We start from the raw sequence: 13,869 nt of genomic DNA on the forward strand, positions 1-13,869 counted from the left end.
ATGGGAAGAGGGACCTCTACCAACCTCATTCTAATTTGGACGCTGACTGCTTGGCCCTCAAAGTAAGGAGCCGTTTTTATGTTAGTCGGGACTATTATCCAAATCGAACAATCATCTTCCATTTAGTCCATGACATCATTCCTCTGCGGTGCCTACAAATGGAGGATATCGTGATTGTTGACCTCCTAGAAGACTTGTACTATGCTAGCGCGATAGTTTATTTTCACAATCCCGCTGGACTAGATTGTGTCACGTCACATGATGCTAATTTGGGAAAATTAGGTTATGACTGTTCTATTATTAAAGCTCCATCTAGAAAGTTTGGGCTGCATCTAGTTAGGGGGGTACTGTAATCTAGTAGACCTGTTCCTTTGCTTTCAACTAGACCCCTCAACATCCAACCTACGGGAGGCAACCTTAATCGATCAACACTATCTCCCAGCTCACAAGGCAAGGCTGTTACTGTCGCCATTGATGCTCTTTGGTTAAGCCATGTTGATGTTTACTCTCCCTTGGAAGAGAAAGAAGGGTTGACTGCTACCAGCTGACAGTGGTTATCTTCAATTCTACAACCACAAAATCCATGTAGATCCTAGCCACACTTTTACCATTTTGTCCTGGAACACCCAAGGCTTCTCCCACTACACTGAACCTGATGGTTTATTAGAGAACATCCCCAATTTCTGTGTAGTGGCATTACAGGAAACCTGGCTCCAGGATAACGTGGAAATTGGCAGCTGCCATTCCATTCAAACTATGGCCACAAGGGGATTCAAGGGCAACCAAAAGGAACGTTGATCATTAGTGTTGATAATTCTTACCAAATCACCAAGATCAGCACTTCAGGCGGCTAAGTGCTTGCTGCTATTATTAATTGGGCCCCGAAGTGTGGCCATACAACTTCTCTATTAATCATCAACATTTATGATTTACTCCCGAGGCTTTATCATGCTAAACGGTCTTTGCCCAGGGGTAACGCCGGAGTAATATACCAGAGTGACTGACAATAGTGCATCGACTATCGAGTAGGTCTTTGTAAACATCAACATGTACCCAAATGTGAAGATCTTAACAAGAAAAGAAAGGGACCACTTTCCCCTACTCTCCTACATACATTACACTGAGCCGGTTCATGATAGTGACCCTAATCAGCAACATAACTATAAACCAAGGGTGAGTTGGAATACAGGTAATATCGATAAGGCTGTTTGCTTCATCAGCGATCTCGAATTAGATTCACAAGACACTTGCAGTGCAGAGGCCGTAATCAACCGCAGCATCGCTTTCCTGCGAGTTGCATTGCAGACGTGGGCCTGATTCAGAGGTGCATGTTAAAATGGAAAAGTGATGTGTCTCTAGGCCTGATTCAGAGGTGCATGTTAAAATGGAAAAGTGATGTGTCTCTAGGCCTGATTCAGAGGTGCATGTTAAAATGGAAAAGTGATGTGTCTCTAGGCCTGATTCAGAGGTGCATGTTAAAATGGAAAAGTGCTGTGTCCGAGATTGGCGGCAATATATCAAGACTGCCACTCCTGCAAAGCCGGGATTTACAGCCTAGCCTTGCCAACCACCTCATGTGCAAGGGGCTGGCAAGGACTGTATTCTGAAGTTTAGAGCACCCTTTCTGCACCAGCCTAAAGAGGCATTAATTAACGGCACCCTGGTGGTGTTGTTAGTAATGAAAAGAGGCAGCATTCCTTACAAAGTGTTAGCTTTTCCATAAAACATTCTGACTGTCTGAAATAAGTTTTCTTTTCAAGCTGCCAGTGCCACATTTTCTGCGTTACAGAAAGTGCTGCCGAGACTCTTCAAGCTCGCCGACACTATCTGTACTGTAGAAATATGTCTTTTCTTTTTGCATTTTGACCAGAGGTGCTCTGCGCACAGTAACCCGGCAGCGCTCCCTCTGCACATATTTTACATGTTTTTTTCTTGGATGCTGCACAACATCTCTCCTCCACTCTTCCCATCACCCTCAGAATGGGAGGATTTGGAGGAGGGAATGACGTGTTACTATGTGGCATTTAGCACAGGCTCAGAATCAGTCCCAAGTGCCGCTGCAGAGGACTCATGCCGTCTCACCTACTAGTGACTCTCTGTGACTCATGTTCCTTTCCTATGACAGAGTATCACTGCAGGGGGCTCAAGCTGCCTCACCTCACGATGACCCCTGAGATCCAGCAGGCCCCATGGAGGGTTAGGGTTTGGAATTTGTATATCACAAGTACTCACGTTCACAGGATGTCATGTATCTCCAATCTGAAAGCAAGAAAAACATTTAGGGTTCGTGAAATCAGACAAACCAGCGAGGCATTGAAGTATGTTAAATATATTTATTGCCATTAATTAAACGTACCAATTTCTGCAGGAAATGTTTCTGTAGTAAAAGAAAAACAAGTGATGTATTAGATCCCAAACTTTTCTACTGTAAAACATAAGCCAGCACTCCCTGCCCTTCCCCCAATGCCTCCCCTCCAGCTCCCACCACTGCACCCCCACTCCCTGCCCTTCCCCTAATGCCTCCCCTCCAGCTCCCACCACTGCACCCCCACTCCCTGCCCTTCCCCTAATGCCTCCCCTCCAGCTCCCACCACTCACCCCCACTCCCTGCCCTTCCCCTAATGCCTCCCCTGCAGCTCCCACCACTGCACCCCCACTCCCTGCCCTTCCCCTAATGCCTCCCCCCAGCTCCCACCACTGCACTCCCACACCCCACCCTTCCCCTAATGCCTCCCCTCTAGCTCCCACCACTGCACCCCCACTCCCGGCCCTTCCCCTAATGCCTCCCCTCTAGCTCCCACCACTGCACCCCCACTCCCGGCCTTTCCCCTAATGCCCCCTCTAGATCCCACTACTGCACCCCCACTCCCGGCCCTTCCCCTAATGCCTCCCCCCAGCTCCCACCACTGCACCCCCACTCCCTGCCCTTCCCCCAATGCCTCCCCTCCAGCTCTCACCACTGCACCCACCCACTCCCTGCCCTTCCCCGATGCCTTCCCTCCAGCTCCCACCACTGCACCCCCACTCCCTGCCCTTCCCTAATTCCTCCCCTCCAGCTCCAACCACTGCACCCCCACCACCATGGGTGTCAATTGTCATGTTTTGACATTTCCTCCCCGGCACCCCATAGGGGAGGTCACACACCCACAGATCTCACTTTCTCAGAGCTTAACATTCTCAGGAGACAGTAAAGGACCAGGGAAAAGGGCATTAAGATCAGGGATAATGTAGCCTCTTTATTGGATCAGGCATATCATGCCACTATATCTGATAAAAGGACCTCCTATTATGAACCCAATACTGGCTCAGTGTCCTTGCAAGCAATACTTCGGGGGGGTTTTAAATGTGACCCCCGAGGTATTGCATTACCCCCTACCTGTGTATCTCTCAAATCCGAACGATTGCAATTGACTGCATTGGGAGAGTAACTTCATGCATTGGAACAAACATACCCTATGACCCCAACACCACAAGACCTAAAGGCGTTAATGCTAAGTTTCAGGCTCTAGCCGACTGTGAGGCTAAATTATCATCTGAGCCGGTCCAAGTCCAGAAGTCTGGGAAGCCGATATGCCTGAGACAATGTTGGCCAGACTGTTGTGTCATGAGTACGGTCAGACCTGTATTCAAACTATTCAGAGGCCAAGGGGTCCCTGATGCACCTCTCTCAGGATATAAATAATGTCTTTATTGGCCTTTTGGGGTTCTCTAATCAGGAAACATGGTCTACTGAGGTGGTAAAGATAAGATATTCAGAATCAGCCCTATGGATAGATTCTCAGAGGCCACCGTATTCTGGTGAACATGACGACACTAATCAAGGTAGTGTGACTGGGCAGTAAGGCTTAGACTTGGGAGAGTGTGGGTGGTGATGGGTTTAATTAAGCACGAACAGAGCACTCTAATAACTCAAGTTAGGCAGACTGTATACAAATGCACTACTATTTATTAGGCCTTGAACCAACTCTTATCAATGAAAATCACAGGGAAACAAAACTACTAACTGTACACTATCAACATATGTACATCCGTCATTACGACCTCCAACACATGGTATAGGGCGACAACAGCCCTTGCAGCCGCGACTGCAGAACCGCTCAGTTTCCACTGCAGGAAGGGGAGGGTCCAAGCCACACATATTCTAACGGATCGGTCTTTTCAACACAATACTTCTGACCAAAATAAAAACTCTTTATTTTCACAACACATTTTTCTTAATGGAAAAAGGCCTTTGGCATGTCTACTTTTAATATCAACAACCTTTTGGTTTATTTTTTCTGCATTATAATTTATTTTAAAGTTGTATTCCTCCCTTCTCTGAAGTAAAATGGTAAAAGACTGGTTAGCCTTTTATTGTCCCCTTCTAACTTCTCCCGCTCCCCTTCTTTAATGATGATTTGTGTCAGTCCTTCCATTTATCCTTTTTTAGGAGTTATTTTAACTATTTATAATTTAATTTTCCAATTCATCTTTTTTCACACCACTACATATTTTGCTAGATTTGATGAGTTTTATGTACAAGGCAACGAGTGCATTATCAGTGAAATGTAAATGCATTTAGTTTTTTCATCCAGTCATCGATGACCGGTTCATTTCTTATAATCGACCCCACAAAAAAACATGGTTTTTGCTTCTTGGGAACCCCACCAATCAAATACTCATCCAATCAAACACTCATCCATTCAAACACTCATCCAATCAAACACTCATCCAATCAAACACTCATCCAATCAAACACTCATCCAATCAAACACTCATCCAATCATGAGTAGCTGGCATGGACCTCGAAGAGTTAATGCCGAAGCTATCCCCAAGTGAGAAAAATGCCCAGGCGGCTTGGTAGCTACTAGCAGGACTGCACAAAATCAAATCTTTCTGGCCAGCCTCGGGTTTCAGGCCTCCAGTATTCCCCAGTTCTAGGCCACCTGGAAGAGGAAACCTACTCCTCTCTGACCTTTCCCCTCAACCCTCGCACCACACGAATCATCGGCATCAAACAGTTTGACCGCATTTCCCCCAACCTTTCTAACGGCCCAAATAATCTTTAAAATCGCCTTTATTACATGCAAGGCTGTGGTAACCCAGCCACACCTGTACCCAGCCAAGGAACTGGTCACATTAGGAAGCCAGAGCAATTCCAGATGCCACACCCTGGCAAGACTGGAAATAAATGCCCAAAAGCAAAAAAACAGGAAATCTCCCATTATGCGCCAGCACTGTGGCACACGATCCTAAACCACAACCACACAGCACGGTTATGCCTGCAATTTACGAAAAAAACGAAGACTTTGCCATATAAGACATTTCTCTAAACACTCGGTCCACCAGGTAATAGCATTCAGGGTATGCGGCTCTCGACACCAAATAGCCAGCCTCACCTGGACTCATCCATTGTGACGCTCTCCATTGGTTGCTATCTACCTGTGCGCTATTCAAGTACCACTCTCATAAGCTTATGAGAGTGGTAGATCTACTCTCATAAGCTCATAGAGCCAGCACTCTTCTGTAAACGTGCCTGGCCAGGAACCCTACCCACCTGCTCAGCCTACTACACAAGATACAAGGGTAGCCCCAATTTATTCAGGGTTTTGACTCAGTCCGACTACTACCTGCTGAATCTCAGACCTTTACTGCCCTTATTCAGTGCTCCTCCCATACTTAAAGTGCTCATTCTAATGTATCTACTGCCCTTGTTAAAAACATGTCCATCGAATAAATCCATTACTCCCCTAGCACATCTCGCCTATACCATCCCTAATGGTAGCACTACTCAACTCACTACCCACCCAAAAATTCCAAACTATTCTATACAATTAGCCAAACCAAATATGGAGCCCTTACCTCCACTTACACTAAACTCTTACCCATGCAACACGCATGATAGAAATAATAGACTCCACTCAAGGCTTGCAAAAATAATTTGAACCTTTAACCAGAACCCTTACCTGCCCCAATAAAAGGTGAATCCCCACCTAGAAGCCTCTAATCCCACAAAAGTAGATCTTAGAAAGACACATTCTGCATATAACTCCTTCAACCATACTACACCGAAGACCCAAAAGCCTAAAGCCCTACCAGCCTTAACACTTAGCAACCACTGCCTTAAAGGTGCACTGCTAAATGCTAGGTCTCTGGTAGCTCATGCCTCCGAGATAGGGGACATCATCCAATCTGAAAACCGTGACATTTTGGCAATTACTGAATCTTGGCTACATGCGGCGGCAGGCCCAGTTCTCTCCTTAGCTATACCTAATGGTTACACTATCCTTAGAGCCGATAGAAATGACTCACGAGGAGGAGGCATTGCCCTCATTACCAAAGCGGATCTACCTATCAGATTAATAACTCCGACCGACATCAAATCATGTGAACTCCTAACAGCAAAACTTACTATTAATAAAACCCAAACTCTCACGATTCACCTGGTGTACAGACCCCCAGCCCATATTAGTACCTTTGAGGAAGACATTTCTAACATTGTGTCTAATAACCTTAAAAATACCTCTCGGGTACTAATACTAGGAGATATGAATCTAGGCCTCAATGACCCCAAGGACTCACAGGCAGCCAGTGTGACAAATACCTTAACTGAACTAGGATTCACTCAAAGAGTGCTTGACCCCACCCATATCAAAGGCCGTACTCTAGATTGGGTGGCAGACCACAATGGCAAGACTACAATATCCTCCATATCTCCCCAGATCTGGACTGACCACTACATGATCTCCTTCTCCCTAGGTACGGAAAGACCTATTACTATGCCTGCTCTTCCCCCTCCCACTCTAACTAGAAGTAAAAAGAATATTACAGTCGACAACCTGCTCCCTCTTATTCTCCCTACACTCAATGCTCTCCCAGATCATATGGATCCGGATGTCCTAGTTAAAGAATTTAATCAAATTATGTCCGCCTCCCTAGACTCCATAGCACCTTTAAAAACAAAACAAAGTAAACCCAAGGCACACTTGAATTCTTGGTACACTCCACACCTAAAAACTCTGCGGAAAAATAAAAGGCAATGCGAGGTAACCTGGAGACTACTTCCATCTGAGGAAAATAAAACTAACCTCCATACTATATCGGCTCTCTATAAAAAAGAAATACTCTGAGCAAAGCGTGAAGTTTACAATTCTAGAATAGCCCAGGCTAAGTCAAGCACGAAGGAACTCTTTGCTATACTTAAAGAGCTTGAAACCCCAATCCTCACACAGGATAATTGTACAAAAGGTAAACCTTGGTGCTCGGATATACAGCACGCACTAGTCAATAAAGTGATGACTTTACAGACGAAAATTGCCAAGAAAAAAAGAGTCATTAATCAGGACATCTCCCCCCACGGCTGATACCACACCTAACAGCCTTGACCACCCCCCTCGTTTCAAGTTCTCCAAAGTTACTACACTTGATACAGAAAATATTATCTTATCACTCAAACCCTCCAATTGTAAGGGAGATCATTGCCCGGCACAACTCATAAAGGATGCCCCTAGAGACTTGGCCCCGTTCGTCTCTAAACTGATCAACGCTTCATTCGTTACTGGTAAAATTCCAGCTAACCTCAAGGAATCATGGGTGCTCCCACTTCTAAAAAAACAGACATTGGACCCAAATATCCCTACTAACTACCGACCCATCACCACTGTGCCATTCCTGCTGAAAATATTAGATAAAATGGCTTACTTACAAATTCAAAAACATTTGGAATCTAATTCCTTATTAGTCTCACGGCAGTCTGGATTCCGGCCACAGCATGGAACCGAAACAGCATTATTAGACTTAAAGGCACAGATTGACGAACTCAGAGATAAGGGGACTCCTGTCCTCCTTCTCCTATTGGATCTTACCGCAGTATTTGACTTAGTCGACCATGGAGTCCTTCGCAGTCACCTTGACACTGCCGCCCATTTTTCAGCGGAAGCTATAGTCTGGTTACAATCCTTTTTTAGTAACCGGACTATGAGAGTCTTCTCAACAACTGCAGCCGCTGACCCAATCCCTATCACTTGTGGAGTGCCTCAGGGTTCATGTGTATCACCTACTCTCTACAATATCTTCACCAAGCCGCTTTTTGATGATCTGGATCATCTGGGTGTCACCTACACTAACTATGCAGATGACACCCAGATCCTCTTACCTCTTTCTGGTGATTACGACAAGGATTTGGCTTTGGTGAACAGGATATATCTCGTCATCCAGGCATGGATGGCTACCCACGGTCTATGCCTCAATGACGACAAGACTGAGATCATCATCCTGGGCACTACTGCATCCCTCAATAAATTAAGTTCCAACTACTCCACCTTCAATATTGATAACAATATTATCTCTGTGGCCAGGGAGGTAAAGACTTTAGGATATTACCTAGATTCGACCTTATCTCTCAACAAGCAAGTTAACGCGGTGGCCTCGTCCACAGCCTACACGTGCAAATTGATTAGAGCCAGCAAACCTTTTCTATCTAATAGCAGTTGCATCACCTTGGCCCGAGCTCTTATTTTATAAAAATTGGATTATTGCAATGCGTTATTCATAGGTGCTAATAAACAAATCATTAAAAAAATCCAGACCCTGCAAAATAATGCTCTTAGAGCCGCATTAGGTATTGCCAAGCGAGAACACATCTCCACGACCCGAAGAGCATATAACTGGCTCTCCACACATGACAAAATTAAGCTGAAAATTGCGACCCTAACCCACAAATGTTTAAACAATGCTGCACCTAGCTACCTGTCGGAAAGATTCCACAAGATGGCTTCAACTAGGACCACTAGACTATCCAATACCAACTACCTGACAGTTCCTAGATTTAAGTTATCTAGAATCGGGGGCTGTAGCTACCCAGTCAAGGCTGCTAAATTGTGGAACTCACTACCACCGACACTAAGAGTCGACCAGTCCTTCCACAATTTCCGCAAGAATACTATTAAATGGCTTAAAGACTCAGACCTATAGTTGCTACTTGTCACTGTATTACACCTTGACTGCCAATACTGACTGTAAATACTTGTAAATACCTGCCTTCAAACTGTACAGTTTTTCTCCTCATGTTACTAAGGCTACTATGATTTATTTGTATGTTTTCCGTACATTGCATCTCCCTATGTCACTCTCACTTGCGTACCACATTCATCTTTTGTGTTTAACTGGTTATTTCTGTATGTTTTCTGTGTAACTAAGCTTTGAATTATCTTATGCTCTGCGCCCTGCTACCTGTGAGTCTGGTGCGCAATACAAATAAAACAAATAAAACAATACAATATACAAGAATACGACATATTTGTTTTTCATTGAGCTGTGCATATTTACATGCAGTATTTCAATTAAATAAGTGCGTTGAGATGGTTGGAAAGCCTTCCCGATCAGCATCACCTCTTGGGTGGGCCTGGACTCATATCTACCTTTTAATTCCGTGAGCTTCTCCTGCAGGTGGGCATGTCGCGTGGTGCTCTGCAGCGTCGTCTCCATTCCAGCGGCATCTTCCTGGGGGATCAGAGCCTTCACTTCACTGCACCTGAGAATTATAGAAAGATGCTGCATATAACCCTCAGCCTCCAGTGACAAGTCAGAGTAAGGGGGTCTAAACAGTGAGATAAGGGGGGGGGGAGAGACGCCATTCCTAAAGATGGGAAAGGAAGGCTCTGACTCAACAGGCGCGGAAGGGAGGGGAGGCACATCCCCTATAAAACAGAGGGGTAGACATCACCACACGTGTGATAAATGAGAAACAAGAGACCAGCAGGGGAGTGAGGAAGGGCAATGGAGCCACTACTGGGAGGCACATTCTGAATGAGCTACCCCCGGAGAGCAGAGTGTGGGCTGGGGAATCTCTACATTCTGACTGGGAGACCCCTGGGGAGGAGAGGGTGGGCTGGGGAATCTCTACACTCTGAATGAGAGACCCCTGGGGAGAAGGTGGGCTCAGGAATCTCGACATTCTGATACATTTTGAATGAGAGACCCCTAGGGGGGGAGAGGGTGGGCTTGGAAATCTCTACATTCTGACTGGGAGACCCCCGGGGAGGAGAGGGTGGGCTGGGGAATCTCTACACTCTGAATGAGAGACCCCTGGGGAGGAGAGGGTGGGCTCAGGGATATCCACATTCTGATACATTTTGAATGAGAAAACCCTGGGGAGGACAGGGTGGGCTCGGGAATCTCTATATTCTGATACATTTTGAATGAGAAAACCCTGGGGAGGACAGGGTGGGCTCGGACTCTCTACATTCTGCCGGCCTGGCAACAAATAGCGACTATTTTCAATGGTGACGCGCGTAGCATTTGGGCCATCTTGGGTGAAGCAAAGGGATGCATTAAACAATCTATGATTAACCCCATTAATGAGCATGAGTGGGTGGCGTTCCTGGCTCAGCGTAATTCCTTCCCCCAGGGGCCATTGCCTTCTCAGATAGAGTTTAAACAGTCTGGTTTGGTATTTAAGATTACCGAGGAGGACATATATATGAAAATTATGAGTTTACACTCTTCTCGGGCTCCTGGACCCAATGGCTTGGATAATCTGGTCCTGCGGCATAATCCTCATTTTTGGTGCTCCATACTTGAAATATTATTTGATAAAGTCCTAGCTGAAGGCACAATTCCGATCTCATGGCAAACTGCAATTCTTGTTCCAATACTAAAAAAAGGCTCTCCCCTGGACCCTGGTAACTACCGACTACTGTCTATGGTGGACTCTACTGGGAAGCTTTTTGCTTCATTCCGTCTTAAGGAATTACAAAAGTGGGTAGAACATGGTAGTATTTTGGATAGATACCAGTGTGGATTCCTTGATTAAGCAAGCACAAGGCCCAAATAATCCCCCTTTATATGCTATTTTTATCGACTTTAAAGCAGCTTTTGATACAGTCAGGAGGGATTTGCTCTGGCGCAAATTAGATTTATTAGGCTGCCCATCGGGGATACTCTATTATCTAGTTACTACATAGTAACAACACAGTGTGTCTGAGACTGCATAGTGGTGGAGCTATGACCAGGCCCATTATTCAAATCTGTGTGGTTAAGCCCGGCGTTGTGTCACAGCTCCTCTATTCTATAATCTCTATGTCTCAGACCTTCCCCTGTTTTTGTCCCAGACAAGAGGCTGTCGCCCTAAAATAGATGACACGCATTGTACCGTCCTGGATATTCGCTGGCTGGAATAAGACAACTGTATCTACAGTGTCTTGTTCGGCTGTCATTACGGCCTGGAGAGTCTGATAGATATTGATTTAAAGTGGCTCCAGCTGATTGAGGGTAGATTTTGGAGGAAATTACTGAGTTTGCCTAAGTGTGTCCTCATGGCTATACTGAGGCTCCAGCTGGTATTGATTCACTCAAATCTTTGGTCCTGAAGAAGAGATCTATCATGTACATAAAAATGATGAATGGACCATCTAATCCTCTCTTACAAAGTCTAGGTAATTTAGAGCAGAGATTGAAAATGAAATCCAGCTTTAGAAAGAGTATGAACTCTTTATTTAAAGATATAGGTTGGATCCCCAAATGGGGAGAAGAATATTTCAATCTGCGGCGTCGCTTCGAAAGACGCCTAGACTTGTGGGACTGGAATGAAAATGTTGTACATTTGAGCTTGTTAAAAAGCTATACCTTTGTGCCTGATATGTTATACACCTTCAAGAAGAAGCAACCCTATTTAGTCTTATCTCCTTCAATTCAATTGAGGAGATTCATTCTTCTATTACGTATTAATAGGATTCCGGTGTAGAGTGTTTTGGGCCCTTCACTTGCTCTGCCGGAAGATGAGTGTTTATGCCATGTGTGCCTTGATAAGGCACACACTGAGTCAGCTACACATGTTTTGACAGAATGTGTAAAATTGGGTCCAGTATACATGAAACACTTGAGTAAATTCGTATACCAACTTTACACCATTAAGGATTTGTCATTCTGGAAGAAATGCTTAAATACCTATATTAGGGGTTTGCATATTGCCTTGTATAGTACATGGAAGGTGGTGGAAATACATTTAATTACGGTACATGAAGAAGGAAATGAAAATGCTCTTTAACGTATCTGCGCCCCGGGTAAATGGGGCACATAAGGTGACGAGGATATGGTGACCCTGATTATTTCAATATTTCAATATCTCAATATATGCTGCTAAGTTGCTGAGTTCCTTATCAGTTTTTCGTTTATTATGATATATATATATGATGATATGGTATGATATGATACAACAGTATTGTTGTACTGTTTAAATTGTTTAAACTTGGTAACCTGCTTTTATGTATTTTAACACACTATTGATACATCTTATTTATTAGATATGCATGGTGGCAACTATGAATTTGACACTGATTGTGATTAATTGCTGATTGATTGTTGATCGTCTGATACAGCGGCTTTCTAACTATTTAACTATAGATGTCAATAAGTATATGTGTAAGTGCATGTAATCTCTGGTTTTACTCTGTGTATTGCTTTTTTGTGTATTATTTATTGTATATATATATTGATTGCTCCTGAGGGAAGATGGAGAACTGGAAGAGGGTGAACTTGAAGATGACGGAGATGAGGAGGCAGCCCAAGAGGCTTCTGCTCCTGAGGGAAGATGGGGAACTGGAAGAGGGTGAACTTGAAGATGACGGAGGCGAGGAGGCAGCCCAAGAGGCTTCTGCTCCTGAGGGAAGATGGGGAACTGGAAGAGGGTGAACTTGAAGATGACGGAGGTGAGGAGGCAGCCCAAGAGGCTTCTGCTCCTGAGGGAAGATGGGGAACTGGAAGAGGGTGAACTTGAAGATGACGGAGGCGAGGAGGCAGCCCAAGAGGCTTCTGAAGACTCAGAGAAGAGTGAAAAGGAAAAGACTGAAAAGAGTGAAAAGCAGCCAAGTTATTCAGATGAGGAGAAAGCGCACCGGAGAATGAAGCGAAAAAGGCGGAAGGAGTGCAAAAAGGAAGAGGAGATCCAAGAAGAAACGGAAATCGAAACACAAGGCATGGGTTTGGGAGTGGGTGAAAGGGATTCAAGATGCTTTGTTTTGGTTTGCCTTGGTGGAGCTTACTCTTCTCTTAACAGATCTTGTTGTGGAAGATTAGAATAGGTGTCTATGCAAAGACAGCAGATTAAAGCCATCCTTAATTTATGAGGTGAACCATTAACCTTGCGTCCTGGCCCCTGCGAGGTGAGTGACCCCCTTCTCGCACTGTGCCCTCCCTGCTTCACCTTTTTATTTCTGCTGTTTGCATCCTCCTTCTGCCTTTCCTTTTTCTACGGCCTCTGCCGTACCTGGCCCTCATATGCGACCTCTGCCCTGCCCTTTTCCCCTCTTTTTCTGTTATTTTCTGCTGTTTGCATCCGTCGTCTGCCTTTCCTTTTTCTACGGCCTCTGCCGTACCTGGCTCCCATATGCAACCTCTGCCCTGCCCTTTTCCCCCTCTTTTTCTGTTATTTTCTGCTGTCTGCAACCTTCGACTGCCTTTCCTTTTTTCTATGGTGTCTGCTGTACCTGGCTCTCATATGCGACCTCTCCCTTGCCCTGTTTCCCTCTTTTTCTGTTCTTTTCTGCTGTTTGCATCCTTCGTCTGCCTTACCGTTTTTTACAGCCTCTGCCGTACTTGGCTTCATATACAACCTCTCCTCTGCCCTTTTCCCTCTTCTTTCTGTTCTTTTCTGCTGTTTGCATCCTTCGTTTGCCTTTCCTTTTACTACGGCCTCTGCCGTATCTGGCTCTCATATGCAACCTCTCCCTTGCTCTCTTTCCCGCCCCCGACCCGGATAACCTACAGCTGATTGGCCTTTCCTTCAGAGGAAGGCAAAACCACCTTCTGGGACCAGGACTGCTCCACTCCATCTTGCGTCCTGGCCCCTGCGAGGTGAGTGTCCCCCTTCCCGCACTGTGTACTCCCTGCTTC

At 45.2% G+C, this 13,869-nt stretch overlaps 1 protein-coding gene across 1 annotated transcript in view; it reads right to left on the bottom strand.

The window, feature by feature from the left end:
- LOC138520519 (E3 ubiquitin-protein ligase TRIM39-like) overlaps positions 1 to 13,869 on the bottom strand; it is a 193,174-nt gene that overhangs the window by 98,922 nt on the left and 80,383 nt on the right. The window contains exons 5-7 of the mRNA XM_069632867.1: positions 9,399 to 9,511; positions 2,357 to 2,377; positions 2,233 to 2,259 (exon numbers count right to left, since the gene is read on the bottom strand). Of these exons, the coding sequence (XP_069488968.1) occupies positions 2,233 to 2,259; positions 2,357 to 2,377; positions 9,399 to 9,511 (161 nt within the window). The remainder of the gene's footprint in view (positions 1 to 2,232; positions 2,260 to 2,356; positions 2,378 to 9,398; positions 9,512 to 13,869) is intronic.

The sequence above is a fragment of the Ambystoma mexicanum genome, chromosome 13, assembly GCF_040938575.1.
Source record: "Ambystoma mexicanum isolate Mex_15411 chromosome 13, UKY_AmexF1_1, whole genome shotgun sequence".
NCBI lineage: Eukaryota > Metazoa > Chordata > Amphibia > Caudata > Ambystomatidae > Ambystoma > Ambystoma mexicanum.